Here is a 27,827-nt window from a genome sequence, read left to right as displayed (position 1 = left end):
ACAGCACACCATACCTATTGTGAGGCATGGTGGTGTCAGCATGATGTTGTCGGAGTGTTTCTCTTCAGTGAGGACTGGGTGATTGGTCAAGACTGAAGGGGAAATGGATTCTGCCACGTACATCCAAATTCTTAAGGGAAACCTGCATCCCTCTGCTAGACAGCTGAAGATGGACAGGCAGGCTAATTTACCTTCCAAAGTGACAATGATCCTAAACATCCCACCAAAAGCACAATGCAGTGGCTTAAAGATAGGAAGGTGAATGTCCTTGAGAATTTGACTGAACTTAAACAGTTCTGAAAGAATGGGCAAATATTCCCCAATCTAGGTGTGCAAAGCTAGTAAAGACATATCGAAAATGTTTAATAGCTGTCATTAAAGCAAATGGTGAATCAGGGGACAAATGATTTTTCCAACACTGTTATTCAAATATTTCAGTTTTTATTAATCTTCCAATGTTTTAAAATGTTATGTTCACGTTAATGATGAGGTTTATGATGTGTAGATTCAGCTCAAACAATTATACTTAATTTACTTTATTTTCCAGAGTGTAATGTGACAAATGAAGACAAATGTCGTTGTTGTGCTCTTCAGACTATTCAGGAACCATTTTTGTGGCAGGGGTGCATTATCCTGCTAAAAAGAGGCCACAGAGTGTACATGGTCCGCAACATTTCTTAGGTTGGTGGCACGTGTCAAAGTAACATCCATATGGATGGCAGGACCCAAGATGCCCAAAGCATCACATTGTCTTCACCGGCTTGCCTTCTTCCCATAGTGCATCCTGATGCCATGTGTTTCCCAGGTAAGCAACACACACATACCCAGCCATCCATGTGATGTAAAGGAGAAAATGTTAATTTGCTGCCTAATATATCTCACCCACTAGCAGGTGCCATAATGAAGAGATAATTAGTGTTATTCACTTCACCTGTCAGTGGTCATAATGTTATGCCTGATTGGATAGATTAGATGACCGATAGAGACAGATAGATGGAGATCAGTACAATCAGTAATGAACCAAAACAGGACCCTGACTGCCAAATACATCATCTGACATGAGTCCGAAGTACAAATGCAGTCATAAAGTTAAGGCTAAAGAATGGTACTGATAGTTTCATTGTTTTTGATTCATGAATATCTACTTTATTTGCTAAAACCTGTATTACTCAAGTAAACCATTTTAAAATCATCAAACAACACCTCCCTTGGAACAACCCCACCCCCACCTACTGGGTGAAAAGTTACTGAAGCTACCAAGTGTATACCTCAACTACTTTTTCTGTGGAGCTATTCTGTCTTTAACAGGCTCATTGACTGCAGTGTGCAACATGTTCATACCTGCCTCACAATGCAAAGTATCCTTTCATGTTTTGTTACTGTGTGGCTGATTATTTGAAATATGTCACTGATTTGACATAGTTATCATGCTTTATATAATGATATACACTGACTAATTTATGATGTATATGACATTTTTTATTTGAATAGTTGTTAAAAATGCTGTGCTCCTTAATCTTGTTTTTAGAACAAATGACTGAATTATCAGTTTACAGTTCACACAGTTTTACCCTGTAAGCATCATTTACAGTCACAAGTTCAGAAAAAAACACTAATCAGAAACGCACAGATGCCCTTTCACAATCTCTGCATTTATATCATCTTTGGATACAATGCTAATATGATAATCTGGTATGATATCTATTGTTAAAAAATATTTTGGTATACACAGATAATATATTCAATAAAAAAAAACATACATTTTACAAATCCCTGTGTTTAAAACATCGAGTTACAGAAACCAGCTGGTTTGATCTGTATCTGTCAAAAGCAAACATAGGGACTCCGAAAATTTGTTCAGGCACTAGAATTTCGAGGATATAACCATTATTTCATTTTTTCCAGAACTTTTCGAACTTCTTCAGGGCTGTACCCCCATGGTCCGATGCCACCCTGTTAGGAAGAATGAAAATGTGTGTGAAAATCCTTCCATACTGTGGACTTCCTGATGAATATATTTAGACACTGGCACTCAAAAATGCAACAAAAGCAAAAGAACAAACCTAAGCGACTATAAAACCCTTTGCTCCATGCTATTCAACTCATTCCAAACCTTTCACCTCTATAAACTCATGAAATCATTTACTGTAAGAGGAAGAGTGTGAGTAAAAGCCTCTAGCCAAGGTTAAAATGTTCTAAAGGTTTCACTCACAACTCTCTACTGCTCTCACGAGAGCTGTTATGAAGCTTTGGAGGTATTTCCTGTACTGTGTGCAGTTTGGAAGTTTCTCTGCATTGCAAAACGCTCACCTTATAGATAACTTTCCCACTCTGAATGACATAGAGCCGTTCAGGCAGAGCTCCGTATTTGCTGGCAGTGATGTTGGTCATCTCGTCCACGACCACAGGGCAGAGGGGGTCTTCTTTGACCAGGGTCCGGGCCGCAGCCAGTCTCTCCTCCAAGTTTTTGTGTACGCTGATGTCGACATTGTTTACAAAGGCCCAACCATCTAAAAAAAACAGAAGCAATTTGCTTATTGCATAACATTTATCTCTCCATTCTCTACATGTGACTGACTCTACAGTGCATCCGGGCAGAGGTTACATCAACCCATTTTGTTAATGTTACATCAAGACTACAGCAAATGTATTGAAATAGTTGTCATTACCAGTTGCATGTGCCTCGGCAAGATAAACAACGAGGAAATCTGCCACATCACTGAAGTCCTTGACAAGCTGTTTAAACTCATCAAGTTTGTAGAGAAATGGGGGTCATGTGCAACTTCCAAAACTCAGAACCAGTGGACGGTTACCTGTGAAGAACCCAAATAAGAACCCAAATTAATAAACAAACACAACTGAATTGATGGTTGGAACAGAACTGAGCAAATTAATTTTTCCAAAAATAACTATTATAAATAAGTATCAGTGTAACTTTAAGACTGGTGAAGGCACTTTAATTATTCCAATAATAATAATACTCTATAGAATGTATTTACTGTACCTTTAAGAAAACGATGAATGCTCGTTTTCTGTCCATCCAGGGTAAATAAAGCTGTGTCTGGAGCTGCGTGCCCCTCAAACGCTTCCAGGCCCAGCGAGCACCAGTTTACTGAAAGCACGGTTCTAATGAACACCAGAGAAAAGAAAGACGGACCCCAGTCTTCGTATTTGAATTTGGGATTTTGCGTCATCGTAGACTTCTCTCCCATTTTTAGATGGATTTTCTTCATCAGTCCCGGGGAAATGATTGACAGGAGTTTTAATATGGATAGTTGCACGATCGCAAACAATATCATGGCCACAGCTGAAACATAGACACAAGCTTTTCTCAGCGCGTATCCCACCGCGGTCCCCATCGTGAGAGCGATTTATTAACTTAGTCCTCGCGTCGTGGTGTCAACACTTCATGAACGACATCAAACTTGGCTTGTGTCGTAACTAACAAATGCGTCGAATTCTACTAGACCAAAAGTTTCGCTCATGATTATTAATTAGGACAAGCTGGCGTTCCTTTGTAACCTCTGTAGCTTAATATTTATTCATATCATTCATAAGCCTCCCCCACAGCATTCGTTGTTTCCATAGGTTGTTTCGCCAGTCGACTAATTATGTACAAACTTCAACAAATCAGTTGGTTCTACTAAACAAACGTCGCGCGACGTAATTAATATTCATGAGCTACATTCGCATAGAGTCATAGACGGATTCTTCAAGCTCCATTGATCATGCACATGTTATGTAAACGTAAACCTTCTGTATTCGGATCATAATTTATATATTTTCGGTTAAAAAAAAAGGCCATAAATACCACACCTTTATACTGTATAGCAATATAGGCATATATAAAAAGCTCAAATGTTAATTTCTAAAAATGTCCATAAGATGTCACTGTTGACATGTTTGATTAGCCTACTACAGTTTTCTATTATGTCTTTTGTCTTATCCTTTAAACAGAAAGTCTTACAAACTATATATATATATATATATATATATATATATATATATATATATATATATATATATATAAAATATTGTTGGTTAGCCTACTGACACATTGTTTCTTCAGGTAGTAATTCGCTTATGAAATATTTATTATTAATCTTCCCATTCTAATCTGCGTCGTCTAGCTATGACATGATGCTGTGTGGTGATGAGTCTAAACTATGTCTTGGCTTGTTAAAAGTTATAAAGGGCGGTTTTAGTTGTGTAAATGCAAATTATTCTCAGCTTGTTGACTCGAGATCAATTTTACCATCGCAAGCATCCAGTTTGTTCCCGATTGGTCCCTCCCCTTTCCGAAGCGTGTATTCATTGGCTCTTCGAGCTGTCAATCAGAGCATAGACGCATGTTTTGGTTTTCAGAATTGATGCTATAGAAAACTCATAAAATTGCTGCTGAAACGAGAGAGAGGATGCGGTCGGTAAGAACACATTTAACAGCCTGTTGGACGCAGAAGTTGAGTCACCATTCAATCAAAATATCCTCTCTTTCTTGTTTTGGAGGGTTTAAATAGGTATGTTTAAATTATCTACTGCAACACATGAAAACATTTAATTAGCATATTCTTCGTGTTTTACTGTATTATAAAGGTTTATTGTCAATATGTTTATCATGTTGCTAGCTATAATAGTTCCTTCAATTCAAGTTCAAGTTCATGGTGTGATCCTTCATCCCACAGGTAAAAGAAACGATAAAGGACTATTATTGTACGTGGACTGACATGCACACTTGGAAGTCAGAGGTCCAGATGCAGAAACCTGCAGCGCTCTTTGGGATGGTCAGTCATCAGACAGATTTCACCGAGCTGACTTTCTCCATGTTCAGCAGTAAAACAGACATGTGCCCGAAACGCGTGTCTTCTGACGGCTGCAGTGGCTCGAATCCCGCCACGATACAGATGCGCTGCGGATCTGAAGATCTCAAACTCCACGCGCATCACACATCCAAACTTCACTGTTTCACCATGTCACCTGGAGATGGTATGTAGCTACGACGGATTTATTTTATTTTTTATAGGGATGCAGTATTAGCTTATGGATTACAATCAAACCAGCTGTTTGAGCGTACAATAATGTAAATATAAAATAGCAATACAACTATTTAGGATTCAAATAAATTCGGCGTCTGTAACTTCTAATTGAACACAGATGCTAAATGTCAATCTTTACAACAGAGCCAAAAAACCTTTGACTGGGGTTTAATAGGCTATTTAAAACAATTAATGCATGTAGGCTATAATAGGACTACATATTTAATAAAACATAAATAAATTATAGCATAAATAGATTATAAATTAATTAGCCTATCAAAGGCCTATAGCTATAATAAGCTATACAGTTTGATTGGAATTATTTTGTTGCATTGTTGCATTGTTGCATATAGATAGCTATACAATCGAAACTTTTTTTCTTTACCTTATCTTTACTGTTTCAAATTGACATCGGCGTAATAGTACATAATTTACAATAAGGCCTATATGTCTAACCGCAAAACTGCATAGAACATCGTCTTGTTGACAATTCTGAGGCAATTCCTCATTGCTAGGTTATGGTATCTTGAAGTGTGTTAAATGTATCGCGGATAGCAATGCGACCTTTTAAAAAACACGAAATTAACAAAAACATCATTTTCAGATTGTGGGAGATGTATTCAATTCGCACGCGCATTTTTTTTTTCACTTGACAAAATAGGTAAGTCAGCTTACTTGATCGCGAAATTCCTTGATTTATAGCGTAGCCTACTTAAAGATAGAGTTCACCCAGTACAAGTCTGTCATTCTGATATTGTTCCTAACTTAGCTTTCCTACTCCTGTGAAACACAAAAGGAGATGTTAGGGATTTACAGTTTCAGTCACCATTTACTGTCATTGCATCTTTTTCCATACAATAAAAGTGAATGGTGACTGGGGCTCTCATTCTGCTTAACATCTTCTTCTGTATTCTACGGATGAAAGAAAGTCATACAGGTTTACAAATAACATATGAGGGTGAGTAAATGACAACAGTATGTACATTTGTGCATGTGTTATGTGAATATCATCATGGTATTGTTTTGGGAGATCACTTTACGCAAAACATACACCTCGTTCATTTAGTCATAAAAGCATCTTAATACTTGCTTTCTTTGGAATACTAGTTTTCTTTGTAGAAGGAACACACATTTTATTGACTATACACTTCAGTGTATGGCTATGTTAATTATGTTTATGTTAATTATGTGCATATGTGTGTTTAGATTTGGGTGACACTCTTATTGCAAGTAATGTTGAGCATGAAACAGGGCTCTCTGGAATTGGACTAGGGTGGTCACCCTGTTTAGATGATGCTACAATAGCGTGGGATTGCGTGGGCTGACACAGTTAACCGCTTACTCCAGCTTATGATTATACAAATTTGACTTATATTAGTAATCATACCTTGTCACCAAAGAGACTCAGAGGGTTTGATTATGATGTTTGCCGGACAAATTCAAACCAAATGTTTTTCGCATGTGTCTCAGCATTTATGAGACTTGTTTCCCGAACTCTCCCCTGTCCTATGTCAATAATTTCAATGTCTACCCGATGCATTTGACAAAAAGGAACACTTATGTTTTAGATGTGCCTATTTGGGTATCCTACTTTACATGCTGGAAAGGAATAGAATGAGACTTTTGTGATATGTTTTAAAGTAAGCATGTAATGTGTTGCGTGATCTTGTTGACATCTTGTTGATATCTTACTTTTTTACATAGGAAATCATTTAAAAAATATATTTTGCATTTTTTTTTGCATTGATTATGATTCTGCATTCATCTGCGTCTTTTGTGAGCACAGGCTTTAACTTAAAGACAAATTCATCTGTAAAAAAAACAACAAAGACACGTTGATCAGGTGCTTATTTCATTTCAATTGGACTGGCAGAACATGCTTGATTGTACAGAAGATTAAGTTATGTGGAAGAAAATATCTTTTTATTTCATTGAAGATCCCCTTTCTTTCCCCCCAATTATTATTGCACAGTCTTTTAGAAGGAAAGTAGTGCTGCTGCAGTTAATTTTCGCAGCTCTATGAAGGATTTTATTCTGCTGACTAATAGTCGGATTTATACTTACCCTATATACAAACACATAACGTTGATTGCATGTCACATGGCATTAAACTTACAGATTTTTGCTGAAACTGGTATATGGTATATGGTCAGTAGTTTGGAGCTCTTGCCATTTCAGCAAAACTTAGATATGTTATCAAACAAGGTAAAATTACCTTATTACAGCAGCATTCATGTTGTACAATTAGTTATTATTATGTACAAAAGTCGTGGCCATGCAACCAGTGAGTTGGCAAGGCTTCACATATGTACATGATGGCTGTACATGAACATCCTAAGAACACAGCGCTAGTCCGATGGGACAAAATCTCTTTTAACATGTTTGTTCTTTGGCTTTTTTTGTCTTCATGGTCATAAGTCAGTTACCGATTTATGGTACATTGGTAAATATAGTTGGATAATGTTTCACATTTCTACTTTCTGAGCTGGATTGGTCTTAGTCATAGCAACAAATTATATTAATCATTCAAAAGTCATCATATTAAGTTCTAAGGTCATTTATCAGCATGTGAGAATACCATGATAAAAGTTGCTGTGATTGTCTCTGCTTGTGTTTTTTGAACACAAGGTAATACTTAGTATTCACAGACAAACACCCACGTCGAAGTGTTGATTCAGCTCATGAAAAAATGAGTAATTGACTCTAAAGGGAGTCATTGCTATAGTGTTTCGGGTTTCTATGGTAATGTGTCTACTCCCACACACATATACAAACTCAGCACCGTTTGGTCACTCTAAAAGTTGAATTCTTGTAGCTTGATGAAGTTTCCTGAGCTTGCTAGGCTGATATTCTGTATATCTCAGGTTGTGTTGTGTTGCCGTTATTAATTTGAAATATTATAGGCTAAACCCCCAGACTGATCAGATGCAGGAGTACTCCTTCAGGTAATTTATAGGTGGTGGATGTGTAATATAAAACAACTAGCCGTATTGGTTTCTGTAAACATTTGTTGTGCACAAGATTGCTTTTGTTTTAGTTGCTGTGGCTGACGGCACTCAAGTTTTAAAAAAATGTTGACGTCAGTGGTTGCATCACTGCTAATCTGCTGTGGACTTTTTGGACTGCTGCACAATTACCTCCTTCTCCCCTGAGCGTTTTCCGTTCTTTTCTCTTGTTTTTGGGCATTCTCTCTCACACTTACTTACACACACTTGATCCCAGCGCAGTTGTGCTCTGACTCCCACACATCCTACTCGACTGCGGCCCACGTCTTCTGGGGAACTCCTGTGACATCAGAATGAGGCATGGATAAATGGATTGTGTGGGGAAACTGTAATGTTTGCAGCTTGTTCCATTGATTCACAAAGTCCTCATGATCAATGTGCAGTGCTATTTCATCCTGGTCGATGACATCACCGAGCAAACGTTTAACAAGTGAACACATTTTTCAGCGTCAGTCACCAAGTGTTTAAGAGCCAGCTTGCTGTAATGGAAGTTATTTGATCATTTCTCACAAACAGGACCTTCTCACGTGTTGATTCAGCTTAATTTGGCTGGGAGTTATTTTTTGAGAGAAAGATGTGGTCGGTGACGCATAATCTGCGGAAAGTCTGAAAAACATTTTATAATCGTATCGAGTAGCGTTTGATGAAAGATACTCCTGGTGGTTTTAAAAGATTACAGCATCTGACTCTCAATCATTATGGTTTGGGATCATTCCATTGTACTTTTTCAAATAATCTGTAAAACCTCAACGTACTTAATCAATCCTGAGGTAAAACATTCGGACGTCTGCAACCTTTATTACGGGTTGGATTATGACTACAATTTAGGCTTTTTATGGCACCTGTGATGTCATAGCTCATGTCCAGTTTTGTTTTATTTATGCTTGTGGGATGCGTAATTCTAAGCCAAAGAAACGGCCTAAATCATCCTTCATTTCAAGGGCACCCTTGCCCTGCCAATACAACCCTCAAACCAATAATTCTGTTAAAAAAATATTATCTGGTTTGAATAAGTGTCGAAATATCGCTGGAATACCAGAGGAAATGTGCTCTGGACCTGGGCTTAAATGGAGGAAAAACAAAATTGGCTCCGATGTGTCATCATAAAGTGTATTTTTAGCTTGGACCATGTCTTGAGAATCACTCATAAAAATGCACCCACACTCTCCAACCTTTTTTTCCCTCTTGCTTTTTGATATAGGGGTCGAATTCCTGCCTCATGTGAAATGAATCTGATTGTTTTGCCTACTCGCTCTGTCTCCCTGACTCCGTACTGAGATGAAGGGGCTACTCGCTCTCGGCCTGTGCCAGGGGGACATGCCACAGCTAACCGCACATCTACATGGGCCGAATTACTCATGCATTTTTAGACGGCAGCAACTGCGTCTTCAGACTTCTCAGCGCGTGTGACCGTGCACGCGGGTGGTTTTTTGATTTACATTTCGACAGTGGCACTTGCTGTTCTTGGCCCTGTGCTTGTTTGCTTCATCAAAGAAAAATCCGCTCTGTGGCGGCGCTGATCGCAGTGCTTAAAGCGGACGTGCGGGCCCTGGCTTCCCGTAGAGGGACGCTGCAAGACGGCTAGGTGGCCGTGACCCTTTGGATCCACTGTTGATTTAATGTTTAAGGTGACGGATGGCAATCGACGCCCCACTGGTTTTTGTACCAATACAGCTGTTTTTCTGCTCCGCCCAGTTCGCTTGCCTGTTTAATACAACATAAATATGGATACCGAAACCAGTGCCAAGTTCCCTGGTGGGTCTTTTATTAGAAGAAGTATTATTCTTTTATATCGAGAAATACCACAAAGATTAGAACAGATTCTCGGTACAAACAAAATCCTCTAGTTTATACAGAGGACGTAGTGAATGTAGACAGATTCATAAGACGTTTTCTGCCAGTCGTTAGACCTGCATTTTTACAAGTCTGGGCACGTCAGCCATCCAATTGAGCACTGGCTTCATTCGAATGCTCCGAAACAAATGCACAAACATTTATTCCTTCATTAGCAGAGAGCAGAAAGCATTCCAGTAGGCACAGTTATATCCTCTCTGTTGTTTAGCAGTTTCGTCGTGCCAGGAAGCTGCCATGGGGCAGTGCCCATTCAGTCTGTGATCTGATTGGCTGGAATGACCCTGGAGGACTATGAAATACATTATAAAGTCTAATAGTTCAGTTTATATACTTTATTGCTGGTTGTTAATAAAGCGCAGGGTTCTGGAAGAATTAGTTATTCTCTCGTCCTCTAGTGATCCAACACCAACCGAGTGTAATATTACATTACGCTCAGGGATTTCTGAAGGCTAATAACCTGACATGGGCTCTGAATGCGGATTGTTTAGAATGAAAACACTTCACTTTTACGAACAGATCTGGATTATGTGATAGGAGCCATTCATCGTTGATGGCTGTAAATTTGATATATTTGTGTTGTTTGTGTGTAATGATGGTTGAGAAGGGAAGATGAAAATCCTTTGTGTATTTAGTATTTTTCACTGCCTTTTTGTCTAGTGAAGTTCTCCTAGGTTCAGCGTGGAGAAATAACATTTCCCAGCTGAGCATGTGTCAAGTAAACTTGACCTCTTGCAGTTCAAAGGCCAAAAAAAGGAACTGACAGACATTAATAAATATTAAAAAGACAGGCAGTTAGCTGTGAGCACACAAATTACCTCTTAAATATCATTTATGTCCTCATTTTCTTCAACAAAGCTAATATTTTTGTGACTACCAGACATAATATACATCATGGAGTATAAGTAATAATTTTGTCTGGCTACTTTTTTTTGTCATGTTCAGTGACAGTTAGATCAAATTCTTCTGACCTTTAGGGATAAACGTTTTTTTTTTCCTCCAGGCATTTCAGAACAGTCTACAGTCATGAATCGGTAAGCTTTGAGAATTCCTACTTCCTGTTTCCGTCAAGCTGCTGTTGGATTACTCGGATGGGAGACATGCTCAGAGCGAGGTTAAAAGAACACCGAACATTATTAAACTTTTCTCTGTCAGACAATTTTGTCGTCTCATCTCCACACAGTGCTCTGGGGTGTTTACTCAGATTTAAAGCATAAATTGAAATCAGCAGTTTGGCAGGTTAATATTTGGAGAAAAAGATGCCGGCAAACGATAAGAGGACACAATTTCCCACGACACAGACCGTCCGATCAGTTTTTTCCCTGATCCTTCACATCATTTTCATGTTATGGGAATTTTATGCGAAAAACAAGAACTTCTGCTTTGCGCCTTGTTCAACCCCAAAAGGATGTTTTGTAAAATGTAATAAAATCAAGAATCTGTAATTTGTTCATTTTCTTTAAGCTTTATTTAATTGACTAAGGTACAAAGACATGTTTTCATTGGCCAAATTCATTTTATTTGGTAAATATAAACAAAATTTGATTTTGATGTCTGTACTACACTCTAAAAAAAAGTTGTGGACAGAGGCTAAATAAAAACAAAAAGACTATATAGAATACCCAAGATAAACTGTGGAGGTGAACCGAAGTAGGTGAAGCTATCTTGTTTGTGTATAATAGGAGCATCCACCAAAGACTGGGTCTTTACGAGCAAAGATGGGTCTTGGCTCACCACTTTGTGCCAAATTTCATGAGAGAATTGTCAAACAACTCAAAAATCACATTTCTCAATACAAGAATGCAATGTATTTAGGTCTTTCGCCAACTACCATACATATTGTGAAAAGATTTAGGGAATCCAGAGAAATCTCAGTCCATGTAGGGCAAGGCAGGAAACCTCTGTTGAATGTGGGCGACCTTTGAGCCATCAGACGGCATCGCATGAGAAATCGCCGTGCTACTGTGTTAAATATAGCCACATGGGCTCAGGAGTACTTTGGAAAACTGTTATCACTTAACACAGTCTGCTGCTGGATCAAGAAATGCGACTTGAATCTCTGTTACGCATGACTAAATCTATACATTTGTTCAATGCAGAGATGGTGCTAATTTCTTTGGGCCTGAGCTCATCTCAGATTGTCTAATATAAAAAACATAGTGTGATCTGTGGTCAGATGAGTCCACATTTTATTTGGGAAAAACTGATTTCAAGTTCCCAGTCCTAAAAGGACCATTGAGACTTTCATCAGTGACAGGTGCAAAAGCAAACATCTGCCGTGGGTGACTTGCATATGTGTGAAGGTACCATTGATGTGGAGGTGTATATTGGAATTGTACAACGATTGACATCAAGATGACATCTTTCCTGGGAAGTAAGACATGCCAGGCCTCATTCTGCACATGCTAAATCAGAGTGGTTTCTAGACACTCTACACCATAGAAAGGATGTGCTTGACTGCCTGCCCGTAGTCCAGATCTGTCTCTTATTGAAAATGTGTGGCTCATCATGAAAAAGAGAATCAGACAACGATGACCACAGACTGTTAAGCAGCTGTATTGCATCAGACGAGACTGGAACAAAATTCCACTTGGAAAACTTCAATAATTAGTATCCTCAATTCCCAAGCATTTAACAAGTGTAATTAAAAGGAAAGGTCACAAGGTCTTTTAATTAAAAGATGCCTTTTCTAACTTTTTTGGAGTTTAGCAGCCATAAAAATCAAAAAAAAAATTATATTTACAAAATATACTTAAGTTGGTCAGTGAAAACTTTGTACTTTTGTTAGGAGAATTAGAGAATTAATAAATCACAGATTCTTGTGATTCCAGATTCCAGCTCATCCAGTGTAGCCCTATTCTGACAATACAACAATGAATTGATTAATGAAGAATAATTAATAACACAAAAGTGGCTTGTGTTCTGTGCACAGAGAGAAAATGCTTGAAGTATAAATAAAAATACAACATAACTACATCGACAGGGTCCTGTCTGAAATTCTTTACGACAGATGTTGGCAAGAGTATGCAAATAAGCAAATAACCCATATGTTCCGATTCCTTTTAGAGTCCGATTTGCAAACAAATTACTCAAATGACTCAAACGAGATGGTTCTCACTAATAAAGGATACACATAATGAATTAAGTCAGAATTATTATTAGGGGCCAAGCACCGAAGGTGCGGAGGCACCTATTGAAATCGTTAGTGTTCCTATTATTATTATTCTGCTTCTTCTTCTTCTTCTTCTTTTTCTTTTTCTTCCGCCATAGGAGTCTCTGGCAGCCCATAGAACCGTATGGTAAAAAGTTGTGAAATTTGGCACACTCATAGAGGCCAGTCTGAGCTGTCACTATAGCAAATTTGGTGCCTCTAACTCAATCCCTCTAGCGCCACCACCTGTCCAAAGTTTCACTCATATTTATGCTTATAACTTTTGACCCCTAAGGGCTAGAAACAAAATTCTTTTTTCATCGGATTCCTTGGCTCAAGCCGATTCGATTTCACCCTATGATGTCATTTTCCGGTATGCAAATTTTCCCGCCATTTTGAATTTTCTGAAAAACCTACTTTTTCGAACTCCTCCTAGGCCGTTGCTCCGATTTTCACGAAAATTGAAACAGATCATCTTCAGAGCATGTTGACAAAAAGTTATGGAATTCAAGTTGATTCGTCCAATCGTTTTCAATAAACGCACAAACAAATTTTACGTGGAGGTTGCAAAAACACACTAAAGGCTATATCTCCGCAACGCTTTATCGTATTCAAACCAACCTTGGTACATGTCATCACAAGCATGACTTGAAGCAACATGCAGCGTTTCGGCGCAGCGCCACCTACCTGTCCGGAGATACGAAAAATGCCTATTTTGGCTTATAACTTCTGAACCGTTTATCCAAAAATCATAAAATTGGTCTCATTAGATTCAGGGCGTCATGCCGAGTCGACTGATATCCAATTTTACCATGTCGGCCATTTTGGATGTCGGCCATTTTGAATTATGTGCAAAAATGCTGTATTTTATGAACGCATGAACAGATTGTTATGAAACTTGGTATGGGTCATCACCACGATGCCCTGAAGTAGCCTGAGAAGTTTCGAAACAGCGCCACCTAGTGGAGAATTTTTTTTTTCAAACGCTTATAACTTTGGGTGTGGTTGACATATTTTGATGGGAGTGTGTTTTTTGGTCTCCTGAATCCTTGCCGACTCCAACGATACCAGACTTGCCAGGTTTCGGCATATGGTTTGCGCAGAGTTGTAATTTAGTGCTTAAAAAACATTTGCTGATATCTTCGAAACCGCTAGTCCGATCGAGACGAAACCAGCCTCAGAAGTTCGAAAACATAGGTCGATAGCTATACGCTAATGCCCAAATCTCAAAATATTGATAGTAAGGGGTAGTAAAATCCAATCAAAGTCAGGTGTCAGTCCTTTTTTACGTGTTTTTTCATATAAATGTCTATAACTCCAAAACAAAATGAGATATTTTCACCAAACTTGACACACATATGTATGGGCTCACTATGAGGACACATAAAAAAATTGGTGGGATTGTGCCTCTTGGTGGCGCTATAATAAAACAAAACATGAAATTCCCATTGACTTCAATGCAGTATTATGGTTTAAAATGCTAATGCTATAATTTACGAATGCATTAGCGTATCGTTACAAAACTCGGTATGTGTCTTCCGCTCCATGTCCTGAAGATACTCAAAAAGTTTCGGGGTAGCGCCACCTTGTGGTCAAAAGTTGTAATAAAATGTACAGAAATGCGAATAACTTTTGATTAAATTAACCCATTGTAATGAAACTGGTCATAATACAGTCAATGGCTCATGCCGAGAACATGGATACCAATTGTGCCATATTTTGCAAACCTATCTGTCCTCCGTCTTGTTATTTGTTAAAAACCTACTTTTTCAAACTCATCCTAGACCGTTTGTCCGATTTTCACCAAAATTGAACCGTATCGTCTTCAGACCATGCCGACAAATAGTTATGGATTTCATGTTGATAGACAAAACAGTTTTCATATACCACTGCAACAGAGTTGAGCCATGATGCAAAAATGACTCTTGAGGCTGTATCTCTGCAATGCTTTGACATATTGACACCAAACTTTGCATGTGTCATTGTCATCTCAATCTGACTAAACCACATCAGTTTCGTAACAGTGACACCTATTGGTCGAAAGTGATAAACCATTAAACCATTATTATTGACTGTATTTAAAATTTGACTGCTATTTTGCCTAAAATCAACTTAATAGGTCCTTAATGGCTCATTGTTGCAGTTGGCTTGAGACTTCCAGCCATGCTGGCATGTCTTGTCTTCTTCTTTGCGCTTGGCCCCGATAATGGCTGCTTGCAGCTATATTTATTATTATTATTATTATTATTATTATATAGGTCCTTCTCAAAAAAAATAGTATATTGTGATAAAGTTCATTATTTTCCATGATGTAATGATAAAAATTAAACTTTATTTTTATTTTAAATATTAATACTTGGTCGGGAATCCTTTTGCAGAAATGACTGCTTCAATGCGGCGTGTAATGGAGGCCCTGGATGCTTCGATAGCGGCCTTAAGCTCATCCAGAGTGTTGGGTCTTGCGTCTCTCAACTTTCTCTTCACAATATCCCAAAGATTATCTATAGGGGTTCAGGTCAGGAGAGTTGGCAGGCCAATTGAGCACAGTAATACCATGGTCAGTAAACCATTTACCAGTGGTTTTGGCACTGTGAGCAGGTGCCAGGTTGTGCTGAAAAACGAAATCTTCATCTCCATAAAGCTTTTCAGCAGATGGAAGCATGAAGTGCTCCAAAATCTCCTGATAGCTAGCTGCATTGACCCTGCCCTTGATAAAACACAGTGGACCAACACCAGCAGCTGACATGGCACCCCAGACCATCACTGACTGTGGGTACTTGACACTGGACTTTAGGCATTTTTGGCATTTCCTTCTCCCCAGTCTTCCTCCAGACTCTGGCACCTTTATTTTCGAATGACATGCAAAATTTGAGCAACAGTCCAGTGCTGCTTCTCTGTAGCCCAGGTCAGGCGCTTCTGCCGCTGTTTCTGATTCAAAAGTGGCTTGACCTGGGGAATGCGGCACCTGTAGCCCATTTCCTGCACATGCCTGTGCACGGTGGCTCTGGATGTCACTTCACAGTGGGCATGAGGTGCTTTTCAGCATACTAATCTTTTGTTTTATGCCAGACCCACTTAGAGTGTCTGTTGCCAAAAAGAAATGTTTTTTTCCTTGCATGCCTCCCAAACAGCTTGTTGGCATGTAGAGAGCATCTGATGGTTGTTTAGGAGACTTTATGACCCCAAGATGCCACTCTTTGATGCAATTCTGAGACAGTGAGCTTAGGACATTTTTTTTTACATCTCTTACCATCCTCCTCACTGTGCATTGTGGCAAGATAAACTTGGGACCTCTTCCAGCCTTGTTTGTGACTCTTATGATTCCTCTGACTGTAAATACGGGCAAGTTAAGGCGAGTGGCTATTTTCTTGTAGCCATTGCCTGGCTTATGAAGGGCGACACACATCTACCTCACTTGAATGGTGTGTTCTCTTGTCTTTGCCATGCTGACAAATGCGTAAGAGAATTAGGCCTCTGTGTCACGTCATATTTATACCCCAGGGAAGCAGGAAGTCATGAATTACTAATTAAAAGTTCCTAGATACCCTGACCAACTTTAGCAACTACAGAAATATATATATATATATATATATATATATATATATATATATATATATATATATATATATATATATATATATATATAAAATCAATAATTTTTTAAAGAGGAATTGTTAGGGGTGCCAATAATTGTGGGACACATGATTTCAATGTATTTTTTCTTCTTCTAAATGTGTGATTTTTTTTTTTTTTTTTTTACCACCAAAGTAATGTACTTAAATAAAAGGTTGGATTTTTGTCTTTTTGCCTTTGGGTTTTATGTTGTTTAAAAAAAAGAGAATTTTTAGAAGTCCAAGACTACATCTTAAACAGGGGTGGCAATAATTGTGAAGGGCACTGTATATATATATATATATATATATATATATATATATATATATATATATATATATATATATATATATATATATATATATATATATATATATATATATATATATATATATATATATATTTGTATATACAAACCCAATTCCAAAAAAAGTTGGGATACTGTACAAATTGTGAAAAAAAAGGAATGCAATAATTTACAAATCTCATAAACTTATATTTTATTTACAATAGAATACAGATAACATATCAAATGTTGAAAGTGAGACATTTTGAAATGTCATGCCAAATATTGGCATCTTTTTGGATTTCTTGAGGGCTACACATTCTAAAAAAGTTTGGACAGGTAGCAATAAGAGGATAATAATAAATCCTCCAATAAGGAGGACCAATTTGCAACTTATTAGGTCAATTGCCAACATGATTGGGTATAAAAAGAGCCTCTCAGAGTGGCAGTGTCTCTCAGAAGTCAAGATGGGCAGAGGATCACCAATTCCCCTGCTGCTGCGAAAAATAGTGGAGAAATATTAGAAAGGAGTTTCTCAGAGAAAAAGTGCAGTTTGAAGTTATCATCAGTGCATAATATCATCCAAAGATTCAGAGAATCTGGAACAATCTCTGTTTGTAAGAGTCAAGGCCAGAAAACCATACTGGATGTCCATGCTCTTTTGCCCTTAGACGGCAACTATACTGTAATGGAAATCACAACATGGGCTCAGGAATACTTCCAGAAAACATAGTCCGTGAACACAATCCCCCGTGCCATTCACCGTTGCCGGCTAAAGCTCTATTGGTCAAAAAGGAAGCCATAGCTATAAATGATCTAGAAGCGCAGGTGTTTTCTCTGGGCCATGGCTCATTTAAAATGGACTGTGCCAAATTTGGAAAACTGTTCTGTAATCATACGAATCAAAATTTGGAAAACTGGGACACCATGTCATCAGGACTAAGAGGACAAGGACAACCCAATTCATTTTATTTATTATATTAATATTTTTTGTTGTTTAGACTATTATAATAATCAATTATTTGACTTGCATTAATAAGTACTTGCCTCTGAATTTATTTAAAAGTCTATGTATCAAACCTTTTGGAAGAACAGGCTCATTAATTGGAAGTGGATTTGCATTTTTTCCCAAATAGTTATTGCTATTAGAATTTTTACCAATTGTCTTATTGTTTTTTTTAAAGGAACTAAAAAATTAAAGTATTAAAGGGGATTTAAGGAAATAAAGAAAAAGAAATAAGAATGGTTCCCGTTCTATTGTAGTTATGAAATAAATTATTTGAATTATTTTTTTAATGCACACATTCAGTCTTATTTGTATGCCTAATATATAAAAAATGCAAAACATCTCTTCAAAATCAAATTCAGTTTTTACACAAATCATATAAATAATGTCATATCTTCAATTTAAATGTGAACTATGAAAACTTTTTTTGTCATCCTATGGCAAACAACGAGAGTGGTGCATAATAATAATGTATAAGCAGCATTAACCCTCTGGGGTTCTTCATTTATGGGTCACACTCAGGACCTTCGGGTCTAAAAGGACCCGGAGGTCGGGAATAAAAAAAAAAAAAAATTGAGTAAAATCAATGAAATATATTTTTGTTCAATAATATTTTTTCTTTTCTTTTTTGGTGTTTTGAGATAATTTTATGATTTATAAATAATATTTATGCAATAATTATGACCCATTTTTTCCCATTGAATATAATAGAATTTTATTTTTTATTTTTTTCCCTTTTTTTATTAAAGCTGTATTTCATTTTAGAGTCAAGCCTAGGCCTCATGAAAGCATTTTTTTTATTTGATTGGTGCCATCTGGTGGACACAGTGAGCATTTTTATCACGCAATAGCACATTTTTACCACTAGAGTGCATTACAGAACCTGTGTGTGTGTGTGTGTGTGTGTGTGTGTGTGTGTGAGTTTTTGTTTGTCTGTTTTGCACTCTTGATGTTTTAGAGATTCACCCCTTCACTGTTGAGTCCTTTTTTTCTGCATCCTGGCTGATTTGTAGATTATATGCACAAAAAACTCTGTATTTTCATATTTTTGCCAATTTCCCATTCATTTCCTATGGGGGTCTTTTTTGACCCGAAGGCCCCGAGTGTGACTATTTTTTTTACGACCACTTAGACTTTTCCAATCGTGTCCCCAATTTTTTTTTCTGTCCATATACCAAGTACCAATACCCTCACCAAGTTTCGTACCATTCAGATGAAGCTACGATTTTTAACATTTCTTTCAAAAAAAAATTCGGGTCAGAAATGACCGAAGAACCCCAGAGGGTTAACTATATCAAATATTTGAAGGGACAATTTGGCCATTTCAAATTATTCGGGGGGACTTGTTCCCGTTGGCGTCTAAAGTGGTTACGGCCCTGCTTCATAGGTTCATAGACAATGCAACAAGCATTTGTTGCAAAATATTCTGATTTATAGATTTACAGTGCATTTTCAATTGTGTTTTCTGTGAGTTCCACATTGCACGAAACTATTCTCAGTGCAGGAGCACCGTTCACGCCGGTATGAGTGCAGTTAATATGGATGCCTGTGAAATACTGTAAATACTCAATTTAGACGTGGGGTGTGTGACAAGCTTTACAGTTTAACATTAAATAGAACCAAAATCCCTAATAAAGCAGTTGAGATATGGCTGCAATAGCTCATGAGAAAGCAGAGCATGAGAGGAGAGAGACTAATGCGTCCCGGCCCTTTAACAGGATGAGAGGAATTTGAGGAATGAATGTTGACTTCAGCTTTTTACAATTTGCACTGAGTTTGCTGACTTATCACCTACCACAAATATTTCCCCCACTATTTCACCCTTTAAGCCCTGACCGCAATCTCACAGATGAGTTTTCCAGGGCCCGGTCTGTGCCAAACTTTCCATTGGAGTCACCCCTTTATGTGCATGTGTGTGTATGAGAACATACTCATCATGCTGTAGCAAATGTACCATAAAAGTTAAGATACTTCTCTAGTGTTGACACAGCATTAATTCCACTGTCAAACGTCCCATTAATATGAGAAATAAGACATCCCATTATGGCAAACTGCTCTATGTTTCTTTCAACCGGCCGTGCATTTCTAGAATGCATGAGAAACCCTTTCTTACTGCATTTGGGTGCAAATCAGTTTGACTGTACATCACATTAGACACTTAAAGTCGGCATGGAAAGGAAGTTGCGATAACCTGCGATAATTGTGACGTATATCCCAGTGAAATGGCTTCTCAAACCAAGGCCGTAACCATGCCTTAGACATTAGGGGGGACCAACATTTTTTTTTGTGGGTCTGCGGGAGTATTGGTCTTATTGGTTTGTTTAAAGAAATTAAAATATTAAAGGATTAAAAGGGATTTAAGGAAATAAAGAAAAAAGAACGGTAAAAATTCCATTTATATTGTAGTTTTTGTAGTAATTTTTTAACATGCACATATTCACTTTTATTTTCATCTCTCTAATATATAAAAATGCTAATCGTTTCTTGTCACGAAATATTCAGTTATGATTTACATAAATAGTGTCACATTTTCGATTCAAAATGGTGAAATTTCATGTCAAGTAGTTTGCATCACTTGATAATACTGTTGGTCATTGAACGTTTTTATTGTAACTGTCAACAGTTGTCAAATATTAAATGTGTAGCTACTTGCATCTTAAGACGCACTCTTTCACTGCTATAAGTAGTGTCGTTTTGGAATTCGCAGTAAGCTAGAAAGAAAATTTGATTGGCCATCTCACTCATTCTGACAGTGACAAGCGCAACAAACAGAGCGCTGCGTAATGGAGTACAGCAGAGCAGCATCAAATATCAAATAATATACAATATAAAATAAAATTTGAATTTAATTTAAAGGGTTACTCCAGCAATTAGCATATGGCTTTGTATCAGTAGAAACCCTTGAGTATATTCGAATGTTCGTGCTCAAAACCCCCCCCAAATTTTTTTTTTACATTTTGGCCAGAGGCTAAAGACAACAGCCAGTAAAGGGAACTATTTCCGCATTTTTTAAACCCGTGCATGAGGGGTGGGATCCCACCTATTGATGGCACTCAATAGATTTAATCAAAATGAAAGATTACCTGTCCAGCAGAAATACAGCCAGCAATGAGTTGTTTTTCAGGATCCCCAGTTCTCACCATCGTTGAAAAGCCACGCAGATATTTACTCGCGTTTGATTTCTTTGTTTATCCAAAAACTTTCTGTGCATTACCTTTTCTCGTACTGTCTTCCTTTTTTGCATTGTTTGCCTTCGCTGACTGTAAAACCCGGCACTGTGAATTTTGAATGCTCTTTCTCGGCCATTATTATGCCTAGGTTTCTTGCCTCTTGAACTGCTCAAATCAAACGAGCGCACGCATGTGGGCAGATCCTGTAGCGAAAGCGGTGGTCACCATGGTAGCGAGAGAGAGTGACAGTCGCCCAAGCCAATCATTTGTTTCGTCCCGAACAAAAATAATGATTAGTGTTTATTGCAGATTAAAAAGTCTAGAGTCACTCGTTTTTTATTCTCTCTTTTTCAGAGTACTTAGGCTACATTTTAATTATTTATTGACATATAAAGAAAGTTTAAACAAATTTGGACAAAAGTGTTTTAGATCAGTCCTACCTCTTTAAGCTTCCAAAGGCATGAACTGAAAATGCGCCAGACTGAAACACGCGCTGTGAATGTAACTGTTATGCCGCGGTCGCGCTTACCTCAGCTCTCATTACGAGAGCTCATTCAGCTCATTCATCACGGTGAATGTAAAATGTGACTCCTGCTGCGTTTGTGCCGTGACACTCGCTCGACGACTCACTCAATATATGTAACAGACACGTTCAGTTTTTAATTGTAGACTTTTAATTGTTAATTGTTTTAATTTAAATTGTTTTTAAACTACAGTGTAGTGTCTGTTCTCTAACTGAACTGATTGGATAAAAAATGAACGCGGTGGGCAAATGATCCAGTAATCCAGTAGCGGTGGCTTAGGGGGTGGCCTCATAGGGTAGTGAAGCATTGCTTTCTAGGAATTGTCGTCTTTCATCCCCATGAAACAAATACATATTCTTTTCTCAGTCTAGAAAAATTTGCATTTCTACTACATCAATGACCCAGTTTAAATACAGATTCATCTTTAGCGCTGGGAAGATGAATCTGTATTTCAACTGGGTCATTAAAGGTGCACTGTGTAGTATTTTTGCTGTAAAATATTCAAAAACCACTAGGCCAATGTTATATATTTTGTTCAGTTGAGTACCTACAATATTACAAATGTTTCCAGCTATTTGTAAATTGTGAGAAAGGCCTGGGACATTTCAGCATAACATCTGAGATGTCGCCTGTCAATTGCGTCATATCTGCGCTACCCTCGGTTTTATTTGGCAGAAGCGCTTGACTCTCAGCAGTGTGAACAAGTGAACGCATGGAGTAACGTCATAACATCATTTTCAACAAACTTAAATGTATATAATATGATAAACAGAGCTGCTTTACCTCATAATCATGACCGGAAGAGCGGAAATAGTGCAGGCACCCGGCGACTGTGTCCCGTCCCGTCATAATAAATGCTCAGCTCCACAACACTCTGTCCTGCTCTGCTTCATACTACAGTAACGTTAATAACCGCATCCATGAACGTGATTTCTGCCCGTGTCCTATTTACCACCGACTGTGAGGTAAGGACCACATGTCCCAAGATACTGTGCTCAAACTTTGCGTTATCAAACTACGCCTTTGTTTTTGAATAGGCGCCTTCTAGTGGGCGGAAAGTTGCATAGTGCATCTTTAATGTGGTAGAAATGTGAAATTATTTTTGATTAGGAGGGCACATAAAAAAGGGGATGCGTACGGATAAATCATTTATAATAAATACTGCAATATTCCATAAAAAATAAGAATTGTCAGATTTTATTTCATGGTGACTATAAAGTTTTCTAAGGGATGCTATTGGCAGTCAAAGGTAGGAATGTAACCAGTACTGATTGGAAAATCGAGAAGTACTCTTGGTGAGCTCCAGGTCATATTTGTAAGTGACGGAGCGAGGAATGCTTGTTGAGCGCATCTGTCACACGTAACCTTCCTGTCTCATGCACGTGTGTTTCTTATTCAACTAACACATGTGAGGGAGGTTATACTTTGCTGGATCTTATGGAAATGTAAGTGATGAGTGCATGTGTGTGTGTGTGCTCAGTATCGGCGTGGAGAAAGTGGAAACGAAAACAATCTCAGCCTAATCAGAACCAGGTCACTCTGTTGTCCAGGCCGTGCTTGACATTTACGGCCTTCCCTTGGCTCCACGTTCGCTCGTTACAGCAGGGCCGGTCCACAAAGCTATACACTTCACCATATAACTGATTTGCTAGTGTTCCTAAATCTACACATAAAGCAATGCCCGACTTCACAAGGTTCCTATTTAAAGACAAACGATGACACAGGCAACAGGAAACAGTTGTTATATATCACTTGCCGTTTCTGACAAGAATATTCAGAGGAGAAAAAGAGAGAAATTCTGGCTGGAGCCGCGGTATGTGTTCCGAGAGACTCGTTCTGTCCATTTTTTTTTTTTTTTTTTTTTTGCTGTTTACTTGATTCTTGCCCTAAAAAAGTCAAATGTTGACTAACACAGGAAAAAAAAGTGAATTAGCCGCTTGTGTTGTGGATGACCTAAGAGCTTTGCTTTTTAAAAACTGAAATGAAGTAAGGCCGTATGAAAGCTCTGACAGCCAGGTGCTGTGGACTTGGCCAGCGATTTTAATTCTCAGGCCAGCTGGAAAATCAGTCCCAGAATTTATCTGCACCCTTTTCCCTTGACAAATTATTTTATTGTTCTCGCACAGTTGGTTTGCATTTATTCTTTTGGCTAATGATAGGTTAAGGCAGAGTGCTCTGCTTTCGCTGTGTTACACGGCGAACGCACCCCAACTGGGCCTGTTCCCGTAATGACAAAGCAGATTTGCTCTCCACGCTGACAGAAAGATCGATTGTGAGTTTAATGCTCAGGAACTTGCGGCAGAAAGATTCATCAAAAGGGATTTTCTGATCTGCGACACAAAGAAATTGCATTACGATGCAAAAATCTTGCCTTGGGATACCTGAAAACCTAACCTTATGCCTAAAGGTCACATCTTTTACAGGGCTTAATTGGATTACAGGGCCATTCGTGTTGTAAGAATGTTCCTGCCTGCTATAGATGGAGAGATATCAGGCATTATAACTGTCTGCTTACTGCACTCTACCTGACCCGAGCACAGTAGACGAGAGCTAGCCCGCTAATCTTTTACAAATGCTGCTAGTCTCCAAGACCAGGCTTTCTCAAAGATGACCGAGTCAAAACAGACCCTGTTTCTCAATGAGCCTCCATTGAAAATATGTCTGAATCAAACAGTGACTAACACATACCTTCTGTCTGCAGGGTTACTTTGCGAATGAGAGCGAGCCTTACCGGAGACGTTCGCGCTCATCTGGAGGCTCTGGTTTCTCTTTAGAATCGGCACACTTATTTTCAAGGATGTTACTGAGTGGAGACAGTGGACTGCCTAGAGGATTGTATTGTCATAACAAGTCTGCAAGCCTTTACAATGATTGACGTTTTATGACGTCAAGAGAATTAGCTGGAGAAAGTTGTACGTTAACATATTTCCTATTCATCCTGGTTAATGGACGGGAATTTGAATTCTTGTCACGTGACTAAATAGCATTTCATTCTTTTGAGGCTTATTTTATATTTTTATGGTATCTTATAGATGTGTTTTTGAATGCCACATTTTTTTGAGGTGAAATTAGCTGCAAATAGTCAGATTATAGTTTTGCATGAAGAAATACAAAACTTTAAAAATTATTCAAAATTATAAAATTCATAATAAAAGTTCCGATCATACAAAAACTAGGTGAAAGGTCGAGTTGAAATAAGCGTTTTAGCTTTTTTAGCTTGGTGAAACCACTTCAAATTTACAGAATTATAATTCAAAACTATACAATTTTATTTTGTAAATGTCACATACAATTCAGATTTACAAAATTACATTTAAAATATGTTTTATGGAAGCTTGTTTCTTCCAGTGATAAAAAACAACAACTTAATTGCGACTTTTTATCAAAGAATTCATCTGCATTTTTGAGTAAAAAAGTAATTATTGAGAGTTTATATAATGCGCAATTACTGCGTATGTCAATGAAGATGTCATTCTCAACATGTTTTTTTTTTTGAGTCAGCTTACCAGCAGGGGCTTACATACTAACCAACCAGATCTTGTTTACTTGATTTATCCATATGGATGTTGACTTTTGCTTCAGTATTTACGCCAAATAACAAATTAAACAAGCAATCCCATCTCCATAATGGAACAACATGTTTTAACAAACATCTTATCAGTGAAGCATATGGGGAGAAATGACGTTAGACACGCAGCTTCATTTCGAAGGACTTCTCCCACGCCCTCCTCCTCTGTTTCGTGAATGCCTCTACGATTGGAAGCACAGAGCTTTCTAAACATGTTTCTCATTCCAATTCACCAGATCGCAGCCAACCACACATCTTGAAGAGGACTTTGAGTTGTATTTTCATGTGTTCTCTTTGTTTACATGGGGTTAGCCACATCTTCAGATCACTTTGTGCTTTAATTGACTCCATATAGTGACAAATAGAAGGGTTGTCTTTGAGGATTACTTGATGGCTGAAAAATGTAGGGAAGCCAGCAAAAAAAAAAAAAAAACAGACTTGCGTAATAGCATTCAATGTACATGTTTTCTCATTATTATCTCAGTGATTTGTTCTGCTTGCTTGTACTTTTTGATAAAACTGATAAAACTTATATTATGCCAGAACACTTAATGGTAAAAGCTGTTAAAATGAATAACGAGTGAGTCTTTGAGAGATGGATTTAAAATGTGTGGGTGCTTGCAGGGCACAAGCTGTGAAATAAGTGCTTTCCTTCTTTTACTCTTTAAAAGTTAGTATTAAAATCCAACTATGCACACAACCCTGACTGAACAAACAGTAGTCTACATAAAGGAAATACATTACATACTTTTAGACCAAATATAATCACCCTCAAGGCAAAATGCAGTCAGCTATAGGACGAACAAGACTAACTACTGTAAAATATAGGTTTGAAGCATGTCATCAAGGCTTTTTGGACTTACCGATAGTCTGGCGATGCCGAATTGACCACCAGCTGCACGTCAAATCAGGTTTGTACAGCTTGTAGATGCCAGCTTTCTACAAGCCTCAAGAGTTCGGAAAGCAGGAATCAAGTCCAATAATTGGCTAGCAAATCATTAGGATATGTACACTACTACTGGCCAAAACTCACTCGTTTAAGAGCACACAAAAAAGGCTGTAGGAACCCACCATGGACCCATTTTTAAAATGTTTGTGTTAGCGATGATGTAAAATGGCAAGAATTCATATTTCGCCTGAAATTTTACTTTAGAAAAAACACTTGAGTTTTTTTCTCCTCGCAAAGGAAACAAATATTTGCATTTCAAAGCTCTTTCAGAGTGAAATGAAAAACAAACTCTTTATGGGTTTGGAGTCTTTTTTGGAAAAGTCTAGGGATGAAATGAATATGATTTATAGTTCATAAACGCACAGCTAATGCCAGGTTGTGTGAAAATGCTGGTGTTAAGTCAGGCTTACGGCCCTGAGAGGGAATAAAGATCCACAAAACACTGGCTAACTGACTTTCAGAGATGTTTATGATACATTAGCACAGCTCTGGATCAGGAATCAAACCGTGAAGTTGTTAGTTGAGCCATAACTCAAGGCGTTTTGTTGTAATGACGTTGTTTACCACATGTAGTAAAGAAAAGATGGCTATCAAGCAAGTAGAAAAAACACCAGGGCCTGTGACCCGAGAATAGGTTTCCTCTTAAACCACGCTGACGGTGGGCCCGTCTCCTCAGCTGGATATGACTCTCTGTCTACATAAGTACCCCTTTATTTACCACCTTCCCCTATACAAACCCTATCGCTGGGCTAAGATTGAAAGAATTTCCATTAAAATCACCCCATGATGCTCTGCTTTTTTATGCATGCCGCCCTTGCTCTCCCTTCTTATAGCCCTCATTTCTCAAACCAGCAGCCGGCGTGTTATTCCTGACCAGGGACTCCTGTGCTGACGGATGCCCTACCTTCTCTTCTCCTCTCTGGGGACATTTGCATTGTGAGGGCCCCGTTTGATGTGTGATGATGTATATTGTCTGCTGATCAGTCCCCTCTCGGGTTACCAGGGGCCTGAGTGGGACAGCAGTTGTGGGGAAGCTATAAAAGGGGGTCAGTTTAGAATGATCCTGTGGTTTTTGAGGATGATACCCCACAAAACAAAAAAGAGTCACATTGTTTTGCCCACTTCCGTTCAGGGATATGTGCGGTTTGAAACTCTATGCTGTTTGAGGGTAATGGAAAATAGGGATCCTTGTGAATATATTCTGAGGATATGAAATGTATGTGGGGGCCCCATGCGCTTATTTCTAAACTTTGCAAGTCAGGTCTTTGCAAGTCAGTAACTGACATATTAATATGGAAATATTCATGTTTAGTTAAACAACTGACAGTGTCATGTAAACACCTTCCAAATATCGACTATTGAAAAATATTTAAGGCACAAGATGTAATTTCCGCCACTAGAGGTTTCTTATTCAAAACAAAAACTTAGCTTTATTACGCCTTGATTTCGCAGGATCATGGGAGTTGTTGTCTTCACCTCTACAGCCGATGGAAAAGAATCCATATTCATGAATGAGCTAATAAATTAAAGATTTATTATTGTTAATGTAGTATGAAGAAGGGTGGGGCTGAAAGCTGTTGGAGCGGAATGAGGCCGCTGAGACACTTGTGGCACACTTGAGTAAGCTAGATTAATATTAGGCATGGTAAATCATGGTACTCATGGTAAATCA

At 38.1% G+C, this 27,827-nt stretch overlaps 2 protein-coding genes across 3 annotated transcripts in view; one reads left to right on the top strand and one right to left on the bottom strand.

Moving 5' to 3' along the window:
* Nucleotides 1-1,457: 1,457 nt before the first annotated feature.
* On the bottom strand, nucleotides 1,458-3,491 carry dio1 (iodothyronine deiodinase 1). Of its 2 annotated transcripts, none has more exons than XM_067412723.1 (4): nucleotides 3,005-3,491; nucleotides 2,670-2,813; nucleotides 2,312-2,510; nucleotides 1,458-1,950 (listed from the first exon to the last, which is right to left on the bottom strand). In XM_067412723.1, exons 1-4 carry the CDS (start codon nucleotides 3,357-3,359, stop codon nucleotides 1,893-1,895), a joined length of 756 nt encoding a protein of 251 aa, XP_067268824.1. In that variant the 5' UTR covers nucleotides 3,360-3,491; the 3' UTR covers nucleotides 1,458-1,892. The 2 variants fall into 2 exon arrangements, with proteins under 2 accessions (XP_067268824.1, XP_067268823.1); XM_067412722.1 differs by having other exon boundaries at nucleotides 1,458-1,953; nucleotides 2,311-2,510; nucleotides 3,005-3,484.
* A 903-nt stretch (nucleotides 3,492-4,394) lies between these two features.
* The window catches only part of LOC137038973 (zinc finger protein GLIS1), a 104,222-nt gene continuing 80,789 nt past the window's right edge, over nucleotides 4,395-27,827 (top strand). Inside the window, exons 1-2 of the mRNA XM_067414051.1 lie at nucleotides 4,395-4,517; nucleotides 4,683-4,983. Of these exons, the coding sequence (XP_067270152.1) occupies nucleotides 4,725-4,983 (259 nt within the window). The 5' untranslated portion in view covers nucleotides 4,395-4,517; nucleotides 4,683-4,724. The remainder of the gene's footprint in view (nucleotides 4,518-4,682; nucleotides 4,984-27,827) is intronic.

This window comes from Pseudorasbora parva, chromosome 13 (assembly GCF_024679245.1).
Source record: "Pseudorasbora parva isolate DD20220531a chromosome 13, ASM2467924v1, whole genome shotgun sequence".
Classification (NCBI taxonomy): Eukaryota; Metazoa; Chordata; class Actinopteri; order Cypriniformes; family Gobionidae; genus Pseudorasbora; species Pseudorasbora parva.
Note: the sequence above shows the minus strand (reverse complement) of the source record. Positions and strands in the feature narration are given on the sequence as shown.